The sequence below is a fragment of the Octopus sinensis genome, linkage group LG2, assembly GCF_006345805.1.
Source record: "Octopus sinensis linkage group LG2, ASM634580v1, whole genome shotgun sequence".
NCBI lineage: Eukaryota > Metazoa > Mollusca > Cephalopoda > Octopoda > Octopodidae > Octopus > Octopus sinensis.
In genome coordinates this window covers 68,862,241-68,885,071 of record NC_042998.1, presented here as the reverse complement: position 1 = coordinate 68,885,071, position 22,831 = coordinate 68,862,241, and the positions used below count along the sequence as shown (strand labels likewise).

Here is a 22,831-nt window from a genome sequence, read left to right as displayed (position 1 = left end):
TCAGTCCATTAAAAGGTTTTCTCATATCCTGCTGGGTAAACTGGATCAATGTGAAATGAAGTGGCTTGCTCAAGAACAGAACACCTGGTTTGGGAATTAAAGCCACAAACTTGCCGTTGTGAGTACAACACCTTAACTTAACAATTGGGCCATGCGCCTATGCTTAAAATAATATCCCTTGACTCAGATTTGCGACCTTCTGTCTTTCATTAGAAATTTATACAATGCATAAAAATACATCAAGTTGTTTTGTTACGAAATCTCTATAATTAATCATTTAATTAATTAGATATATCCTCGTTTGTATTGCTCCCTTTAATTGATTTTTGTTTGTTTGTTTGTTAATCGATAATTTTAATTTGTTTTTATTTCCTCAGGAACAATTGGTTATAATCAAAGAAACAGGATCGATACACTCCTCTACCTGCTCTGCTATCCGCAGGCACCACTTGTTAAATCAAAGGTTAATCTAATACTTTTTTGTTATTCATTATTGTTTGTTTGTTTCTTCTTCTTCTTCTTCTTCTTCTTCTTCTTCTTCTTCTTCTTCTTCTTCTTCTTCTTCTTCTTCTTCTTCTTCTTCTTCTTCTTCTTCTTCTTCTTCTTCTTCTTCTTCTTCTTCTTCTTCTTCTTCTTCTTCTTCTTCTTCTTCTTCTTCTTCTTCTTCTTCTTCTTCTTCTTCTTCTTCTTCTTCTTCTTCTTCTTCTTCTTCTTCTTCTTCTTCTTCTTCTTCTTCTTCTTCTTCTTCTTCTTCTTCTTCTTCTTCTTCTTTTCTTCTTCTTCTTTTTCTCCTTCTTCTTTTTCTCCTCCTTTTTCTTCTTCTCCTTCTTCTCCCTCTTCTCCTCCTTCTTCTTCTCCTTCTCCTGCTCCTTCTTCTCCTCCATCTCCTTCTCCATTATCAACAAGAACAACAGCTTCCACTTTTCCATGCTAGCATGGGGGTTAGTCCACATACACTGTAAGGAGCATGGGACCAGCTTTTATCTTTCAGCTATGTATGTATGTTTGAAGATAATCAAACTAAATTTTCATTTTTTGGGGCCTGCAATCGCCTATGTTATTGATTCTACGTTATTTACATTTGACGGATATTTGTCCTCATCTTGTTTGTTGTTAACACAACGTTTCGGCTGATATACCCTCCAGCCTTCACCAGGTGTCTTGGGGAAATTTCAAACCTGGGTTCTCATTCCTCAGGTATTTTTCGATGTTATTATTTGAAATAGTGAAGACATGCCAGATTAAGAAGTTTATGAAACTCAAAGGTCAGAGAATGAAGGCTGAAGTCTGTCACCCACATGTGAAAGCAGTAGTTAATGTAAGTAGCTGACATCTAGAAAGCTCTGAAGAAGAAAAAAAAATGTGTGCATATGGCATAGTAGTTAAGAGCGTGGGCTACTAACCCCAAGAGTTTGCTCAATGCGGTGACCTCATGTAAAAAACACCTTTTGCCTGTGGTCATTGTCAGAACTGCCTGAATGGCCCTTGTGCCAGTGGTATGTAAAAGCACCTACTACACTCTTGGAGTGGTTGGCGTTAGGTAGGGCATCCAGGTGTAGAAACCTTGCCAGATCAGATAGAGCCTGGTGCAGCCTCTGGCTCACCAGTCCTCAGTCAAACTGTCTAACGCATGCCAGCATGGCAAGCAGACGTTAAATGACGATGATGATGATGATGATGAACAGGAATGAGAACCCAGGTTCAAAATTTCCCCAAGACACCTGGTGAAGGCTGGAGGCTCTCGTCCTCTACCTGTATTTCAAAGGGCCAGCCTTGTCACACTCTGTATCATGCTGAATCTCCTTGTGAACTACATTAAGGGTATAAATGTCTGTGGGTGCTCAGCCACTTGCACGTTAATTTAATGAGCAGGCTGTTCCGTTGACTGGATCAGCTGGGACCCTTGTCGTCATAACCAACGGAGTGCCCCTATATATGTGTGTGTGTGTGTGTGTGTGTATATATATCTGTAAATAATAAATATTGAATTTGTTTTGTCTGTTGTAGACAATTGAGCTGATCAACTTTGACAAGATTCCTGCTGGGCAGAATGCGATTGTGGCTGTTATGAGTTACAGTGGTTATGATATAGAAGATGCTCTGGTCTTAAATAAAGCATCTTTAGATCGAGGTAAGCAACTTTGGGTCAAAGAAAATTGTCAAACTGTCCTTTTCTATTAGTTTTAATAATGTGAAGGGATGCAGAATTATTCAAAACTGATAATTTTTATTAGACATTGGAGTAATTTGATTAGACCATTGGCCAGTTTCACTGGATGGTGGACCAATTTGTGTACATGATAGGCTAATTTGACTAGACAATGGACCAGCTTGTTTTAGATGGTGGACCAGTTTGACTAGAAGATGGAACAATTTGACTAGATGGTGGACCAGTTTGACTGATGGTGGGCCAATCATTAACAGAAGTGCAGTAATTCATTAACACCTCCTCTTCCATGTAAATCAAGGATTTTCTGAACAATAGCATTGTTCGTTATAGGTTTTCAATGGGCTCTTAGTATTCACTGCTGAGTGATAGTCCACTCTGCTGAGGCTGGTGTTAGGAAGGGCATCCAGCTGTAAAAATCTTGCCATAGCAGTTACAGAAGTCTGGTGCAGGCTACTGCTTGGCTGGCTCTTGTCAAACCGTCCCACCCATGCCAGTATGGGAAGCGGATGTTAAACAATGGTGATGGTGGTGCTGCTGAAAGTAAGGAATAAAGAAGTGTCTTTGCAAGATGGGTTGAATAAATATGATAAGATATATTTATTCAATGTATCAGTTTATTGGTAATATTCTCTCATTGTTACACAGTACATATGTATATAATTGTCCTTATCAAGTTCCCTACCTAGCCTTTCACGCAGTTTCTGAAGCTATGATAAGGACTTTTGCCTAAAGTGCTATAGAATGGAATTGAACCCAGAACTCTGTGACTGTGAAATGAACTTCTTAACCACACAGCCGTTGTGATATTTAATTTTATTGCTGGATGTGAAAGTTGACCATGGTAGGGTTTGAACTGTCAACAGTCATGGTACAAAATCTAGATTCAGTAAAGCATTTGGTGTGGTAGAATATCGTTTCAGTTATTAGCCAGCACATGGTGAAGGCGCGTGGCTTGATGGTTAGTATATTCGGTTCATGATTGTAGGGTTGTGGGTTTGATTCCTAGTAGTTTTGTATGTCCTTGAGTAAGACATTTTATGAGGTGTGATCAAAAGTATCCAGACTGTTGCCGTAGTAAGAAAGCTAAAGCATACAGAGTGAAGCCACTTGGCACAGATTAACCTTGAACTCTGCTGTGCATGTGCACTAAGTTTTAACATTCTAGCTCACTTCCGTTGTTTACAGCAGTGTTTGGAAGGAAGGTGTGTAGTGTGTGATCGTCGCATTGGTCATGACAGCAAAAGTTGTCGTGGCGATACCTGCTCAGAGGCCTGCGCAAAGTTGCAGAAAGTGTATGGAGAGGAGTGTATGAGCTATACATAGGTGTACGAGTGTTCAGACATTTCGAAGATGGTTGCAAAAATGTCAATATTGATGAATATTTTGGGAGATCCACAACCAGCAGAGCTGAGAAAAACATCGCAGATGTGCTTGCAGCTGTGAGGGGAAATCATTGAATCTCCATTCATGAGTTATCAGAGGATGAGCAGATTAGTTGTAGTTCAGTTCAGTCTGCTATCACTAAAGATTTGGATACGAGATGCATATCTGCCAAGTTTGTGCCAAAACTGTTTTCAACTGACCAAAAAGGGATTCGGGTTTCAGTTGCACAAGATCTCCTTGATTGTGTCAAGAATGATGGAAACTTTTTGAAAACTTTGTGTAGGTCTCTGAGCAGGTATCACCAGATTCTCTGCTCAACTTTCTCTGTCATGGTCATTGCGACAATCACATGCTACACACCTTCCTTCCAAGCATTGCTGTAAACAGCGGAAGTGAGCTAGAATGTTAGAACTTAGTGCGCATGCACAACAGAGTTCAAGGTCTGTTGGTGCCAAGTGGCTTCACTCTGCGTGCTTTAGCTTTGTTACCATGGCAACAGTCCAGATACTTATTGATCAGACCTCTTATATCACATTACTCCAGTCCACTCTCTCAGCAAAAATGAGTTGTATTTGTAATTCAAAGGGCTGGCCTCATCACTCTCTGTGTCATGCGGAATCTCCCTGAGAACTATGGTAAGAGTACATCTGCCTGTAGAGTACTTAGCACATTAATTTCACAAGCAGGCTGTTCTGCTGATTGTAACCGACAGAATGTCAATTTATTAACCTGCAGACGACATTAAGAAATGGCTTCTGACTTTAGTTCACCTGCTCCAACTGGGTTTCCTTAAACCGAGGAGGAAATCCGTTGAAAAAATTTTGCAAAAGTAACAAGATACACCATTTTAGATAACATCTTCACATTTTTGACCACCGTTTATTCTGAACTGGTATTTATTTCCTTCAAAAGATTTTTTGTTTCTTTTATAAAAATTCAGAAAAAGAAACATAAAAACCAGCCTCTTGTTTTGACATTTAATATGTCCCTTGGATTTAAAACATTTAAAAATATTTTTATTGTTTATTAAATGTTGATACAGTATTTGAGAGAGACCAAAATGAAGAAAAAAGTTAAATAAAGAAAAAAACTTGGTGCTTTGACATTTAATATTTCTTTTGATTAAAATTTTTTTTTTCATATTCATTGATTTATTATTATTGTATTTGTTTTTTTTTGCATATTTATTTAAAAATTTTTTTTTGTATTTTCTTGAATTTAATTTATTGTAAAAAGGTTTATAGATTTGTTGACGAGATTAAGATGTCAAAAGTTAAGTAGTTTGTAAAATAATATTTTTTGTGTTTTACTTGTTTCAATCACTAGACTGGTGCCAATCTGGGGCACTGCTTTGAAGAATTTTCTCTCTCTCTCTCTTACTGGGTAACCACGTACAGCCTCTATAGCAAGCAAGGCTGTGGAGTTGGAGTCTGAAACAATTAAGGGGTAGCTGGAGTCGAAGTCGGTAAAACTATACCGACTCTGATTCCTACTCTCAATGTCTTTATTCGTTTTAAGAAACCAGATATAACATATAGGCCTACTCAAAGTACAAGCATATGCATATACTTTATGAGATATGTAGACCACAATCACTTAATTACATCAACAGGAGTCAGAGTCGGAGGTGCCAATAGTACAAGAGTCCGAGGCGAAGTTTTTTGTTTTGACTCCACAGCCCTGATAACAAGACACCTGTTTCTGCCCCTGTATTTCCCTGTTACACTCTAACCTTTCATCATTTGAAACTGGATCACCTCCTCTAATGCTCCCTCTGTTGTGGCAAGATACCTGCTTTTGTCTCTTTGTCTCTTTGTCACACACTAACTTTTTGTCCTCTGACACAAGTTTCCCTCCTCAAATGCCCTGCTCCTCTCATAATTCCTTGTCTTGTGAGTTACTTGGTTACCCTGCCAGTGTTGGTGCCACATTGAAAGCATCCAGTTCACACTGTAATGTGGTTGGCATTTGGAAGGGCATCTAGCTATAAAAATCATACCAAAACTAACCTCACCTGTGCTAGTGCCATGTAAAAAGCACTGAGTCCACTCCGAGGAGTGGTTGGTGTTAGGAAGGGCATCCAGCTGTAAAATCCCTGCCAAAACAGACACAGTAGCTTTGGGTAGATTTTCTACCTGACCGGCTCCTGTCAACTATCCTACACATGCATGCATGGAAGATGGATGTTAAATGACTACGACGACTCGACTGACTGCAGTATTTATTTTTGTTAAGCCTGGTATTTATTCTATTGGCTGCGTTTGATGATCTACTGAAGTATGGGGACCTAAACATACCATCACCAGTTGTCAAGATGTGGCAGGGGACAAAGACAGATCCAAAAACACACTCACACACACACACAGCAGTCTTCTTTCAGTATCCATCAACCAAATCCACCTTTGGTTGGCCTGAGGCTATACTAGAAGACTCTTGTCCAGGGTGCTATACTATGAGGTCAGGAAGCAAACTTCTAACTACACAGCCACTCCTGTGCGCGCACACACACACACACATACACACACACACACACACACACACACACACACACACATACACACACACACAAACACACACGGTGGGCTTCTTTCAGTTTCCATCTATCAAATCCACCAAGGCTTTGGTTGGCATGAGGCTATAGTAGAAGGCACTTGCCCAAGATGTCACACAACAGAGACACAAACACACACACACACAACAGGCTTCTTTCAGTATCCATCTACCAAATCCACTCTCAAAGGTCTAGTTTGCCCGAGGCTGTACGAGAAGACTCTTGCCCTGGATGCTACACCATTTAGTTGGGAAGCAAACTTCTTACCACACAGCCACTCCTGTGCATATATATATATATATATATATATATATATATATATATATATATATATATGTGTCATCATCATCATCGTTTAACATCCGGTTTTCATGCTGGCATGGGTTGGTTTGACTGAGGACTGGTGAGCCAGAAGGCTGCACCAGGCTCCAATCTAATCTGGCAAAGTTTCTACAGCTGGATGCCCTTCCTAATGCCAATCACTCCGAGAGTGTAGTGGGTGCTATTATATGCCACCGGCATGAGGGCCAGTCAGGCAGTTCTGGCATTGACCACGCTCAAAAGGTGTTTTTTACATGCTACCTGCATGGAAGCCAGTCCGGCAGCACTGGCAATGACCACACTCGAATGTTGTTTTTCATGTCCCTTTGGCACATGTGCTGGTAAGGTGATGATCACGCACAAGTGGTGCTTTTTACATGCCACCGGCACGGGAGCCGATCCGTGGCCCTGGCAACGATCATGCTCAGATGTGCTTATAACATTCCACTGGCACGAGTGCCAATCAGGCGGTATTGTCATTGGCTACATCAGCGATTTTGATTTCACTTGCCTCAATAGGTCTTCACAAGCAAAGTTTATTGTCCAATGAATGAAGGGTACTCATAAGTGGGCCAGTTACACTCCACACTTGGATGTGCCTATATATGTATATGTAAATATACACACACACACGCATGACGGGCTTCTTTCAGTTTCCATTTATCAAATCTATTATAGCCTCAGGCCGACCAAAGCCTTGTGAGTGGAAGATACTTGCCCAAGGTGCCACACAGTGGGACTGAACCTGGAGCCCTGTGCTTGGGAAGCAAGCTTCTTAACACACAGCCACACCTGCACACACACACACACACACACACACACATATATATATATATATATATCTGTAAATGTTATATGTGACAATTATTCGGTAGCCATGATAAAACTCTGAGTTTCGGATGTTGAGGTGGAAATCCACACCTCCATCTCTTCAGTTATCCGACCATCGGAAAAAATGCTATGAAAATGACTGTTAAACAAAAGGAAATTACTGTGTGATTGACCGTTATTAAGACAAAAGAACTATTTGAATGACCACCAAGTAATGGGAAGGAGTAAAAGTAAGGGGGCAAAAATGTTCATAGTATTCATGTAAGCGCGCATGTCCATACCTACCCATGTGTGCCTGCACACTCACGTCACATATTACATTTACAGATAAATTCCTCTATTTACATAATATCGAGGTCTCTTTCATTCTTTTGTTGTCTTACCATTTTTATATATATACATACACACTGAAACACACACGATGGGCTTCTTTCAGCTTCTGTCTGCTATATCCACTCACAAGGCTTTGGTTGGCCTGAGGCTATAGTAGAAGACACTTTCCCAGGGTACTACACAGTGAGACTGAACTTGGAACCATGTTGGGAAGCAAGCTTCTCACCACACACAGCCATGCCTGCACCTTTTAAATACAGTTTAAAAAATTATAATCTCAGCAATGTTCTGTCATTTTTTTAAGTACTGAATATTCTGACGTTATTATCAAAGGCTTCCCAACTGTGTGGTTTCAGGTTCAATCCCACTGTGTGGCACTTTGAGCAAGTTTCATCTAAGATAGCCCTGAGCTGATTAAAGCATTGTGAGTGATTTTATAGATGGAAACTGATAGAAACCCATCCGTATATCTATTTATACAGGGTTGGCCAAAAGTCACCTGACAGTAAATCAAAACCATTTAATTGCAAGATTTATTTATGTTTAACAAATGAATCATCATCATCTCTTGTTTTAAATTTGGGTTTTGTACCCGTTAATGGGGGTGGCCGGATCTACCTCAATGCCATAGCAACTGAGGTAGGCAGGTGAAGCCCACCCTAACCTTTGGGCTGTCTGGTGCCCATTCTCCTTTACTATCATGAGGCATTTTTGGAGCTGGATTTTCTACAGGGAGCATGCCCTTACTTATCCCCAACCTGTTTCTAGACATGAGTGGTCCCAAAACCAAAGGCCTCTACCATGATTTTTAAGAAATGTGGTGGAAAACTAGCTCAGGAAGGCAGGGATACTACTCCTTGAGACCCCCTTTCCGAGCCGCCGCCCCACCTCAATGAATTCAATAGAAGCATCTAAATATAAAACAATGAAAAATCTTCAAATTGAAGTCCTTCTTGAGCGACATTTTTCCATTTGAGTCAATACAGAATTACAGAGAGTATTTATGGAATTTTGATTTAATATTGGGTGACTTCTAACCAATCTTGTATGTATGTGAGTTTGCATGCGTGTGTGTGTGTGTGTGTGTGCGCGCGCGTTCATGTTAGTGTGTACCCTTGTCTTGACATCACATGTTGATTGTAAATGAGCATCGCTGTCATACAGGAGGTCTTGTTTTTTTCCTGTCTTCCATGGAAAAGATGTCTGGCCATGGAGAAAATATTACTTTGCTTGGAAACGAGTAAGAGTTGATGACAAGAAGAGCATCCTTTTGTTTTGAAAATCTGCCTCAACAAATTCCTTCTGATGCACCATAGTTGTGAAGTCGACATCTTTACCGTAATACAAGCAATGCTTACTTTCATTCGTGATGTTTATTTAATCTTTCTGTCTTTCCAGGTTTTGGACGGTGTTTAGTTTATCGTAAACAAAGTTGCACCTTAAAAAGATATGCTAACCAAACATTTGAAAAGGTCATGGGGCCACTCCTGGACGCCACAACTCGCAAACCTATCTGGAGACATGAAGCCCTAGATTCTGATGGAATTGCTTCTCCTGGTAAGTTGGTTTCATTTCTGACAAGTGTTTTATACCATACTTAGTAGCATATAAGACACAAATTCTTTTTTAAATCATCATCATCATCATCAATTAACGTCTGTTTTCTATGCTGGCATGTTTTTGGCAGTTTGACTGAGGACCGGTGAACCAGCGGCTGCACCAGGCTCCAATATGATTAGGCAGAGTTTCTACAGCTGGATGCCCTTCCTAACCCCAACTACTCCGAGGGTGTAGTTACATGCCACCGTCACAGGAGCCAGTCAGGTGGGCCTGGCATCAATCACGTTCAGATGGTGCTTTTTACGTGCCACTTGCACAGGAGCCAATCAGGGAGCACTGGCATTGGCCACGATCAGTTGGTGCTATTTACTTGCCACCAGGAGCCAGTCAGGTGGATCTGACATTGACCACGTTCGGATGGTGCTTTTTATGTGCCACCAGCACGGGAGCCAGTCTGGGGGTACTGGAATTGGCCACGTTCAGTTTGTGCTTGCCCTGCCTCTAATGCAGCTCTGTTATGGAACAAAGACTCAAGAAGTCAGATGAGCACAAGTCCACTAGGCAAAACAATTGTTGTTAATAATGAAATACTGAAAAATGGGCCAAAATACCACTGTCATATAACCTCCTTCCCCAGCACACACTATATATCATCATCATCATCATCGTTTAACATCCGTTTTCCATGCTAGCATGGGTTGAATGGTTCAACTGGGGTCTGGGAAGCCAGGAGGCTGTGCCAGGCTCCAGTCTGATTTGTCTGTTTCTACAGCTGGATGCCCTTCCTGACCCCAACTACTACATGAGTGTAGTGTGTGCTTTTTACGTACCACCGGTACAGGGGTCAGAGGAGGACAGACTGGCTCCCATGCAAGTAGCACGTAAAAAAACACCTTTTGAGCGTGGTCGTTGCCAGAACTGCCTGACTGGCCATTGTGCTGGTGGCACGTAAAAGTACCCACTACACTCTTGGAGTGGTTGGCATTAGGAAGGGCATCCAGCTGTAGAAACTTTGTCAGATCAGATTGAGCCTGGTACAGACTCTGACTCACCAGTCCTCAGTCAAACTGTCCAACCCATGCCTGCATGGAAAGCGGACATTACATGATGATGATGATGATATATAATCTCAATTGTATGTACTAGATCCTGCTTGTGTATACAGTTTATATTGCATATACAAACATCCTGTTTGACTGTATTCCATGGTAATACTGTTTATATATATTCCATTACTAAAAGTTTAAGTAAATTTTATAGACCTGTGTGTGTGTGTGTGTGTGTGTGTGTGTGTGTATGTATATATATATGGTTTGGCTGCTAGTTTGATTAAATAATTACTGGTTTAGGCCTTGAGTTGTATTATACATTCTGCATGAAATTTAGCTGATTGACCTGCTAGAAGTAGCAACCAAATTACCCTCAGATTTTACTTGACTAACATAGAAAAGGAAGGAGATATGAGCTAATGCTCCTGGATACATAGTGGTTTAAACCTTTAGCAATTAAACTGGCCATATCCAGCCCTAAATATACTGTTTTATGTTCTGACCTGTCACATCTGCCCTACAATATCATTCTAAAAATATACTGACTGGCACCCGTGCTGGTGGCATATAAAAAAGCACCAGTGCTGCTTGACTGGCATCTGTGCTGGTGGTACATAAAAAGCACCATTCAAGTGTGACCAATACCAGTGCTGCCAGATTGGCACCGTGCCAGTAACACATAAAATAGCAGCATTTGAGTGTGGCCGATTCCAGTGCCACTTGACTGGCTTCAATGCTGGTGGCACATAAAAAAGCACCATTTGAGTGTGGCTGATGCCACTGCAGTCAGACTGGCACCCATGCTGGTGGCAAATGAAAAGCACCATTTGAGCATGGCCGATGCTAGTGCTGCCTGACTGGCACCTGTGTTGGTGGCATGTAAAAAATACCATTCAAGCATGGCTGATGTTAGTGCTGCCTGACTGGCATCTGTGCCAGTGACATGTAAAAAGCACCATTCGAATGTGGCCGATGCCAGTGCTGCCAGACTGGCACCCATGCCAGCAGGACATAAAAAGCACTGGTTGAACATGGCTGATGCCAGTGTCACCTGACTGGCACCTGCGCTGGTGGCCTGTAAAAAGGACCCACTACACTCTAGGATTGGTTAGCTTTAGGAAGGGCATCCAGCCGTAGAAACCTTGCCAGATCAGATTGGAGCTTGGTGCAGCCTCCTGGCTTGTCAGTTCTCAGTCAAACCACCTAACCCATACCAACATGGAAAGCAGATGTTAAATGACATTGATGGTGAGGACATCTCATTCATTAACATTATTTATTCAGGGCCTTCAATAATATACAACTTGGTAAGGTGGTGACCCGCCAGAAACATTAGCACACTGGGTGAAATGCTTAGCAGTATTTCATTTGCCATTACGTTCTGAGTTCAAATTCTGACGAGGTTGACTTTGCCTTTCATCCTTTCAGGGTCGATTAAATAAGTGCCAGTTTTGCACTGGGCTCGATGTAATTGACTTAATCCCTTTGTCTGTCTTCGTTTGTCCCCTCTATGTTTAGCCCCCTGTAGGCAATAAAGACATAAATATACAACTTGGCTGTTACATGCAAACAGCTGTGACCTCCTAACTTGTTCCAGGGGTTTGTGAATTGTTTTACATGCTACCATCTCTCTCACTAGTGCTTTCTTTATCTTACTCTCTAAATTGTTCTCGTTTCTTTTCCATCTGTTGAGTCAAGTGAAATCATAGTCATGGCCGATGCCAGTGCAGCCTTACTGGCACCCGTGCCGGTGGCATGTAAAAAGTACCCACTACACTCTTGGACTGATTGGCATTAGGAAGGGCATCCAGCTGTAGAAATCTTGTCAGATCAGATTGGAGCCTGGTGCAGCCTCCTGTAAATTGGCTTGCCAGTCCTCAGTCAAACCGTCCAACCCATGCCAGCATGGAAAGTGAGCATTAAATGATGGCTATGATGATGATGATAATTCCAAGAATTTTATTTTTATATTTTTCCCCCTTTAATTTGTGTGTTTAGGGGAAATGGTTTCCAACAAACAAGTAATGGTGAATAAATATATGCCAACAGTTACTATGAATACCTTACAAACAGCCCCAGGCCAACCTCCACAACAACCAGAGTACCGAGATGTACCGATTATGTAAGTTGTTTGCTTTCACTGTTTTGTTACCGTATTTCTTTTAATATGCTCTGCCTTTGTTCCAGTTAATTTCGAAAATAATGAAGGACTTAGTAAAATAAATTTATCATTAATTAAGCTGGTGTTTGAATCCTAAATTAACATGAAATTTTGATGGAAGGTTTTAAGCTGTTGCTGTTAGGAAGAGCATCAAGGTGTGCAAGCCATGCCAAAGCAGATAGTGAGCCTTGGTGCAGTTCTTTGGCTTGCGAAACTGTCCTGTCAAACCATCCATTCCATGCCAACATGGAAAACGGACAGTTAATGAAGGTGATGATGATCACTTTAACCCATTTGTTACCATATTTCTGTTGAAATGCATTGCCTTCGTTTCAACTAATTTTGAAAATGAAAAATTTAGTAAAATAATATTTGTCATTATTAAAATGAAGTGGCTGTGTGGTAAGAGACTTGTTTCTAAACCACATGGTTCTGGGTTCAGTCCCACTGTGTGACACTTTGGGCAAGTGTCTTCTACTATAGCCTTGGGTCAACCAAAGCCTTGTGAGTGGATTGGGCGGACAGAAACTGAAAGAAGCCCGTTGTATGTATATATATATGTGTGTGTGTGTGTGTGTGTGTGTCTGTGTTTGTCCCCCCACCACCATTGCTTGATAACTGATGCTGGTGCTTTTTATGTGCCACCAGCACAGGAGCCAGTCAGGGTGCACTAGCATCAGCCACGTTCGGATGGTGCTTTTTATGTGCCACCAGCACGGGAGCCAGTTAGGGGCCACTGGCATTGACCACGTTTGGATGATGCATTTTACATGCCACCGGAACAGGAGCCAGTCAGATGGTACTGAATCTGTTAGTGCTCTGTGCCACATAAACAGCACTGACGCCCCATAAAAAAGCACCTAGTACATTCTAAAGTGGTTGGCATTAGGAAGGGTAACCATGCCAAAACAGACAATTAAAGTCTGGTGCAGCTCTCCAGCTTCCCACCTCCTCTCAAACTATCCAGCATGGAAAATGGGCATTAAACAATGATGATGAAGATTTAATGCTCCTTTCATTAAATATGTTAATACTAATTTACTATTAATTTCTATCTTTTACTTGATTCCCTCATAGGACTCTGGTTATGCAGGGTCACCACTTTGAAGAATTTTTTTTAGTTGAGTGGTTTGTCTCCAGTATTTTCTAAGTCTGGTACTTATTCTATCAGTTTCTTTTGCTGAGCTGCTAAGTTACGGAGACGTAAACACATCAACACTGGTTGTCAAATTGCGCTGGAGACAACACAACCACACACACACACATTCAATGGGCTTCCTCTAGTTTCTGTCTACCAAACCCACTCACAAAAGTTTGGTTGGCCTGAGGCTTATAGTAGGAAATACTTGCACAAGGTGCCACCTCGGTGGGATTGAACCTGGAGCCATGTGATTGGGGGAGCTAACTTTTTACCACACAACCATGTCTGCACCTAAAAAATTTAACTATCTATAAATTTCTCGGTAAATATGGGTGTGTGGTTAACAAGTTAGTCCTATCATCCTACACCATGTGGGTTTTGGTTTCAGTTCCTCTGTGCACCACCTTTAGCAAAAAGTCTCTTTCTAAAGCACCTGGACAACCAAAAGCCTGTGAGTGGATTGGGTAGAAGGAAACTGTGTGTGTTTGTGTGTGTGTTTATATAATGCTAAGGCAAGGCAAGGATACTAATACTCACTCATGCTCTCACACAAATACACACACACATACACACACATATAACAGGCTTCTTTCAGTTTCTAGCTACCAAATCCACTCACAAGGCTTTGGTTGGCCTAGGACTATAGTATAAGACTTGCCCAAGGTACCACACAGTAGGGCTGAACCTGGAACCATGTGGTTGGGAAGCAAACTTACCATAGAGCCATATATATCTATACACACACACACATATTTTATTCTTTTATTTGTTTGCATTGCTGAGCTTCATTTGATACAACGGCAGAAACACACGCACCCACACACACACAACATATATATAAATAAAAAAAAATGTCCCTGAATTGCTTGATTTCTTGTTTTAAGTGGAATGTTTAATTAAAAATGTAAGTCTGTCCATGACTGGGCCTAGACAAGTGAATCCATCCATGACAGAGTAACACTAACATGTCTTTCTATTAATCTCCTTGATGGAAGGGTTGGGAGAGGGGGACTTCAAGGTCTCCCTTAGAAATGCTTAGCTTGCATTATGGAGGGAAGAAATATAGCAAGGAACACAAAATCTTTCTGCTGTCATCAGAATATAAGGAACCATGTACGTAGCTGTGGTTTGTTGGGTGGGGGCAGTTAGGAAGTTTGTTTTCCCGACCGCATGGTTTCAAGTTCAGTCTCTCTATGTGCCACCTTGGGCAAAAGTTTTCAAGTGTAGCTTTAGGGTGACCGAAGATTTGTGAATGGATGTGGTAGATGGAAACTGAGAGAAACCCATTTTGTGTGTATGTGTGTGTGTGAGAGAGAGAGATATGTAGTTTTCAGCTCAATCCCACTCGGCCATATCTGAGACAAATGTTTTCTACTATACTCCCAGATCGACAGAAGCCTTGGGAGTGAATTTGGTAGATGGAAACTGAAAGAAGCCCACTATGTCTGTTTGTCTGTCTCTATCTATCTATTTATCTATCTATCTATCTATCTATCTGTCTGTCTGTCTGTCTGTCTCTCTCATTCTGTCTGTCTCTCTCTCTCTCTCTCCCCCTCTCTCTCTCTCTCTCTCTATATATATATATATATATATATATATATTTATATTCTTTTACTTGTTTCAGTCATTTGACTGCAGCCATGCTGGAGCACCGCCTTTAGTCGAGCAAATCGATCCCAGGACTTATTCTTTGTAAGCCTAGTACATATTCTATTGGCTTCTTTTAACCGGACCGCTAAGTTATGGGGATGTAAACACACCAGCATCGGTTGTCAAGCGATGTTGTGGGGGTGGGAGACGAACACAGACACACAAACATATACACACAGATATACAAAGGGCTTCTTGTAGTTTCCTTCTACCAAAATCCACTCATAAGGCTAAAGACACTTGCCCAAGGTACCATGCAGTGAGACTGAACCCGAGACCATGTGGTTGGTAAGCAAGCTACTTACCACACAGCCACTCCTGTGCCTATATATATATATATACAAACAAACATTTGAGCGAGGTCGTTGCCAGTGCTGCTGGACTGGCTACTGTGCAGGTGGCACGTAAAAAACATCGTTTGAGCGTGGCTGTTGCCAGTACCGCCTGACTGGCATGTAAAAGCACCCACTACACTCTTGGAGTGGTTGGTGTTAGGAAGGGCATCCAGCTGTAGAAACTCTGCCAGATCAAGATTGGAGCCTGGTGCAGCCATCTGGTTCGCCAGTCCTCAGTAAAATTGTCCAACCCATGCTAGCATGGAAAGCGGACGTTAAACGATGATGATGATATATAAAAAGGAATGCCAAAAATGGGACAAGAATGCAAAGCATCCAGACAGTTAGGTGATACAAAAAAAGGACAACAAAACATCCAGACAGCCGATACAAAAAAAACAAGGATGGGTCATTCAGAGTTTTTTTTCTTCAGTCGTGTTCTAGATTATCTTTGCAATTTCAGCTGGTTATACTCGAGATTGCTCCAGTCTGGGGCCAACCCCAAGGAAAAACTAGGCTAAGAGCACTAGATTCCTTAGAAAAAAGCAGCAAATGTATATGCAAACAAGGACAGAAAAAATGGAGAAATGGTACACAAATACAAATGCAAATAAAGGACATTAACAACAGGTGTCTTTTGACTAAGGACGAATTAAGTTTAGCTGGCGTGTGTAGAAGTGAAGCCTTACGGCAGGGACATACAATTCTACATATACATACATGCTACACACACACATATACATTCATTTAATAAGTGAAGCAAAGGGCTTAACTGAGAAGGTTTCTTTTTCTCTTTTATCAAGTTTACATGAAAGTTTTTGTTTGAATGGAAGTGTCTGAAAAACACATTAGTGCTAAATAAATTTCATGTTAAATAAGCCTGTTTATGTTGTTGTTGCCTTGGAATCAGACAGGCTTGAAATCATCATCATCGTTTAATGTCCGTTTTCCGCGCTAGCACGGGTTGGACGGTTCGACCGGGGTCTGGGGAGCCAGGGGCTGCTCCAGGCTCCAGTCTGATCTGGTAGTGTTTCTACAGCTGGATGCCCTTCCTAACGCCAACCACTCCGCGAGTGTAGTGGGTGCTTTAATAGAATTATAAACTCTGCAATATCACACATACACGCGCGCGCACACACACACACGCACACACTGTATGTAATTAAGTTGGTGGATCAAATTCTAAGTGAGCTGAATTGGAAAGAATTGCTTAAGTAGGGGAAAATAGTTTTGGGGTTTGAGAAAGAGGTGTGGGGCAGTCAGAGTTTTATTGTATTTTAAAATCATTTCATTAATAGATGCAGGTGTAGCTCTGGCGTTAAGAAGTTTGCTTCCCAACCGCACTGGTTTTGAGTTCAGTCCCACTCTGTAGCACCCGAGGCAAGTGTGTCCTGTTGTAGTCCCAGGGCGACCGAAGACATGGGAGTCAATTTGGTAGATGGAAACTGAAAGAAGCTCAGCATATATAAAGTATAGTGGTTTAGTTCACAGGTGATCTAAATGATTAGGTATGCTAGGTAAGTGTTGTAACGGATTACGAGGGCTCCAAGGTTATAGCTGAGACGGTAGTTATGGAGCCATTGCAGATTTCCAATGCAGATATATATATATATATATATATATATATATATATATCATCACCATCGTTTAACGTCTGCCTTCCTTGCTAGCATGGGTAGGACGGTTTGACGAGAGCCAGCCAGGTGGAATCTTGTGCCAGACTTCTGTGACCTTTTTGGCAGGATTTTTACAGCTGGATTCCCTTCCTAACACCAACCACTCAGCAGAGTGGACTTAGTGCTTTTTACGTGGCACAAGCACAGGCAAGGTCAGTTTTGGCAAGGTTTTTACAGCTGGATCCCTTCCCGAACACCAACCACTCAGCAGAGTGAACTGGATGCTTTTAAGTGGCACCTGTACTGACAGGATCATCAAAAAAACAAAAAAATTTCAAGAGGGGTGAGGGCATTGGAAAGATATATCTTAATATCTGTTTTTCATGCTGGCATGGGTTGGATGGTTTGACAGGAGCTGGCAAGCTGGAGACCGGAACCAGGCTCCATTGTCTGTTTTTGGTATAGTTTCTACAGCTGGATGCCCTTTCTAATGTCAACCACTTTACAAAGTATACTGGATGCTTTTTATGTGGCATCAGCACCAGCACGGTTGCATAGTAACTTGCAAGACAAACCTCTCTCCTTCTCCCCTCCCCACTCTCTCTATATAACCATCATCATTTTAATGTCCACTTTCCCCTACGTGCATCAGCCAAACAGAATTTGTTGAGGCAGGTTCTCTGAGGCTGGATGCCCTTCCTGCTACTAACCCTCACCTGTTTCCAAGCAAGGTAGTATTTCCTCATGACCAGGTAGGTTTTTATAGATTAGAAATGGACACCACTTTACAAATATAATGCAATGTCAAGGCATATGTGCGTGCACACATACACACACACACACACACATAATGAGCTTCTTTCAGTCTCCGTCTACCATATCCATTCCCAATGTTTTAGGAAGGCTATCCAGCTGTAGAAACTCTGTCAAAGCAGAGTACCAGTTATGCACTGGGGTCGATGTAATCGAAGTACCAGTTTCGCACTGGGGTTGATGTAATTGACTTAATCCGTTTGTCTGTCCTTGTTTGTCCCCTCTATGTTTAGCCCCTTGTGGGCAATAAAGAAATAAGAACCTCTGCCAAAGCAGACATTGGACCTTGGCACAGTCCTCTGACTCGTCAGCTCTCCTGAAACTATTTAACCCAAACCAACACGGGAAATGGTTGTTGAGCAATGGTGATGATGGTGTACGTATATGTGTGTGTGTGTGTTTGTGTCACCTTGTCTTGAAAATTATGATAGTTGTAAATGAGTATCACTGTCATACAAGCAGGGTCGTTCACTTTCAATGTTCTGTTAAAACATGTTTAGTCATGGGGGAAATATCACCTTGTTTGTGAACAGGTGAGGATTGGTGGCAGGAAAAATGTAAGATGTCTGTGGTGTGTGTGTGTGTATCATCATCATCATCATCATGGTCCTCCTCATCATCATTTAATGTCCGCTTTCCATGCTAGCATGGGTTGGTCAGTTTGACTGAGGACTGGCAAGCCAGAAGGCTGCACTGTGTTTGTCTCCCATGACTGCTTCACGACCAGTGTTGGTTTGTTTATGTTCCTGTAACTTAGTGGTTTCGCAAAAGAGGCTGATAGAACAAGTCCTGGGATTGATTCATTCAACTAAAATTTCTTCAAAGCAGTGCCCTAGCATGGCCACAGTCTAATAACTGAAACAAAAGATGAAAAAAGTAATTATGTTATTTTTACGCTCCTACCTTTTTAAGATTTAAACAATATTTTCTTCTGTCTGTTTTTGCAGGTATCGAGGCCCAGTGCCGTCTTATGTGGAAAAGGTGATGATCACATCAAACATGGAAGAATCATTTTTAATTAAGTTACTACTACGACAGACCAGACGCCCTGAACTTGGGGACAAATTTAGTAGTCGCCATGGGCAGAAAGGGTGAGTAAAATGTTAGATTGGAGGGTCAAAATATTGGCCAGTCTCTGACAGGTTTTTGGTTGAGCCTGTGGCAGTGTGGAAACCTCTGGTGTCTCAGCTCTCAGACCATATTCCTGGTCATTCCTATTGGGGCAGAGATGACTATCTGCAAGTGAGAGTCTTGTGAGTCAGAGTGGTTGTTCCAGTGCACCTCCCTCATATCTTCCTGGGCAACGCCTTTCCCATTTTGTCTTCTCAGATCATGAGGCAGTCTGACAGACCTTTTCAGATATTTCTCTGCTATGAGGAAGAGGAAAGATAAAATGATTTTGGCAGGGCCTCTTATATGATACATACATACATACTTAAAATATCATCATCATCATCACCATCACCATCACTATCACCACCACCATCATCATCATCACCAACATCGTCATTTAACGTCTGTTTTCCATGCTGGCTGCTGGCGTAGGTTGCTCGGTTTGACTGAGGACTGGCAAACCAGAAGGCTGCAGCAGGCTCCAATCTGATCTGGCAATATTTCTACACCTGGATGCCCTTCCTAACGCCAACCACTCGGAGAGTGTTGTGGGTGTTTTTTACGTGCCACTGGAATGGGGGTCAGTCAGGTGGTACTGACGTTGACTATGCTTGAATGGTACTTTTTACGCTCCACTGGCATGGGGGCCAGTCAGGTGGCACTGGCATCAACCTTGCTCGAGTGGTGCTTTTACTGGAGCCAAACAATATATTTGATCCTTGTTGGTGGACGTCATACTCAGAAGGGCCTACTTCCATGAGGCACATATGTACCTCCATGACATACATATGTACCTCCATGACGTACATATGTACCTCCATGACTTACATGTGTACCTCTATGAGGTACATATAATGTATGTTTACACACATGAACTCCTGCACACTCATGCTTCTGCACATACATGCATGCACTTACATCTGCATTTGTTCAGACTTAATGAAATATATTCACACACATGCACTCGTGTGCACACATATGTATACATGTATTTAGACATACATGTACTGCTATTTAATATATCTGCACACATGTATACATGCATTTGCACACATAAGCACTTATTAAACGAAACTGCTTTTTTTGTGCCACTGACATGAGAACCTGTAACTGGCTCCCATGCCGGTGACACGTAAAAAGCCCTATCCGAACGGGATCGATGCCAGGCCCACTTTAATGGCTCCTGTGCCGGTGACACGTAAAAAGCACCCACTACACTCTTGGAGTGGTTGGCGTTAGGAAGGGCATCCAGCTGTAGAAACTTTTCCAGATCAGATTGGAGCCTGGTTCAGCCGCTGGCTCTCCAGACCTGTCAAACAGTCCAGCCCATGCCTGCGTGGAAAACAGAAGTTAAACATGATGATGATGATGATATTAACATGATAATTACACTGGTTCCACATAAAAGGCACTAGTGCTGGTGCCATGTATAAAGCACCCAGTCCACACTCTGTGAAGTGGTTGGTGTTAGGAAGGGCATCAAGCTGTAGAGACCAAGCTGAAATGGACATTTGGAGCCTGGTGTGGCTCTCCAGCTGGCCAGCTGTGGTCAAACCATCCAACCCATGCCAACATGGGAAATGGACTTTAAATGATGATGATGATGGCTTACAAACACACACATGCATTCATGTACACATGTTCACTGATATGCACATGCACACATATATGTATACACACTCACACAAATGCACGCTCTCTTATTTAATGAAGCATGTTCATACACAAACACACAACAACTTGTGCGTTCTCATACACTAATACATGAATGTGCAGTTGTGCATTCACGCGTGCATATGCACATGTATGTGTACACACACACTCACACCTTATTTAAAGAATCCATTCTCTGTTTCAGTGTTTGCGGTTTGATTGTACCCCAAGAAGACATGCCATTCACAGATCAGGTGAGTATTGTTTATATTCTAATCCCGATTGGTGTTACCGTGACTGGAACGGTTGTCTGCCAAACTGTCTTGTAATGGTATTTGGTGGCATCTAAGATCAAATACTATCAGCACTTATTTTACTGTTCATACCTCTGAGGAAAGATAAATGGTTATGGAAGACCATTTATGGTACCCCTTTCTCCAGGTACTAGCAACATCATTGTTTAAAGTCCGTTTTCCATGCTGGTATGGATTGGACGGTTTGACTGAGGTCTGGAGAGCTAGCGGTTGCAACAGGCTCCAATCTGATCTGGCAAGTTTTCTATAGCTGGATGCTCTTCCTAACGCTAACCACTCCAAGATCAGGCATTGATCACATACTGATAGTGCTTTTTACATGCCACCAGCATGAGATCTCGTCAGAGGGTACTAGTATTGGCCATGTTTGGATGGTGCATTTTATGTGCCACTGGCATGGGAGCCAATCACTGGGTACTGGCATCAGCTATGATATTGGTTTTACTTGACTCAACAGGTCTTCCCAAGCATATCAATTACATGACCTCTTACAGAATAACTAGTTTGTCACTGGAAGCATCCAAGGATGGAGTGATATGTAATATCGTATGGAATGGTAAAGAAAATGTCATTTATAGATTTTGGTTGTTATTTTGTGTTAATGATAATAATAATGGAATGCGAGAGGGTAATGTAAAAGTGATACCAGTGGTGATTGGAGCATTGCGCTCAATCCCATTGAAACTTCAACACTTCTTAAGGTAACTGGCAGCGATCATGCTCGGATGGTGCTCTTAGCGCTCCACTGGCACGGATGCCAGTCATCGAATTTGTGAATTTGATTTGATTTCACTTACCTCAACAGGTCTTCAAAAGCAGAGTTGAGTGTCACCAATTTATTTAGTGGAAATATATAGTCAGTACAAGGTGTTGATGTGGCTGCTTGTATGTTATTACAAGAGTTCATAAAGAGATGAAGAATAAATTCAAGACTTATATATTTACTACATAGAAATATATTTTATTTACTGGTTGATGATGATACATAGAATCAAAATGTAGAATCTAGTTGAATGAAGCCATCTATGCAAGAATGTTCGGAGATAGGAAATATAGAAACGACAGCTAAGTGGTGATTTTTAGTCATGTAGCATATAGAAATAGATGGACATAGCAAGAATGGCTCTAAGTCTAATCAACTAAGAAATGAAGAACTGGGTTAGGAAGCTGTTTTATTAATGGAATGCAAGACATTCTTGAAACTCCCAAGAGAAAAGCTAAGCTTCTTGAATAATTAAGAATCATGTCTCGTGACCCAGATGCTTCGAGAAACTTAGAAAAGGGAGGTTACTCTATGATCTTTCTTGCAAGGGAGATCATTCAACTATTTAGCTACGTAGACCGCTTGTATTTTCTGCTCAATCATTACGAGACTGAGCTTTGAACTTAAAAATTTTTGACAGGATGTTAAGGCATAAAGCTGTGGTCCTCTGTTAAGGCATAAAGCTGAGGGCCCCTTTCATTCTTATTTTACTCAACTGCACCCTCATAGCCATTTGGTGTTTAAAGAATCCTATTATTTTATTTTTTAAGAAATAGTTAAAATACTTTGTGTGGTATAGAAGTACAGCCAATTTATGGCACATAAGTTTTAATGACAAAATCTCATGCGGCCACATTTGGAATTTGCATCACCAATCTGGAGCCCCTCTCTTGCTTAGGACATTGACCTCCTGGAAACTGTTCAGAGACATGCAACCAAGTGAATACTCTCTATCAGGCATCTACCATACTCTGAATCTCTTCCTTGGGCATAAATATGTTGAAGCTCCGACAACTGGCAACTTACTTGGTAAAAACCCACAAAATTATTAACCATTATGCCAACAACCACCCT

The 22,831-nt window shown here is 41.6% G+C and overlaps 1 protein-coding gene across 2 annotated transcripts in view; it reads left to right on the top strand.

Moving 5' to 3' along the window:
* The window catches only part of LOC115228079 (DNA-directed RNA polymerase III subunit RPC2), a 139,033-nt gene that overhangs the window by 82,413 nt on the left and 33,789 nt on the right, over positions 1-22,831 (top strand). For both annotated transcript variants that reach the window (XM_029798751.2, XM_036513923.1), the window contains 6 exons: positions 378-463; positions 2,008-2,131; positions 8,988-9,146; positions 12,197-12,320; positions 18,862-19,005; positions 20,886-20,934. In XM_029798751.2, the coding sequence (XP_029654611.1) occupies positions 378-463; positions 2,008-2,131; positions 8,988-9,146; positions 12,197-12,320; positions 18,862-19,005; positions 20,886-20,934 (686 nt within the window). The remainder of the gene's footprint in view (positions 1-377; positions 464-2,007; positions 2,132-8,987; positions 9,147-12,196; positions 12,321-18,861; positions 19,006-20,885; positions 20,935-22,831) is intronic.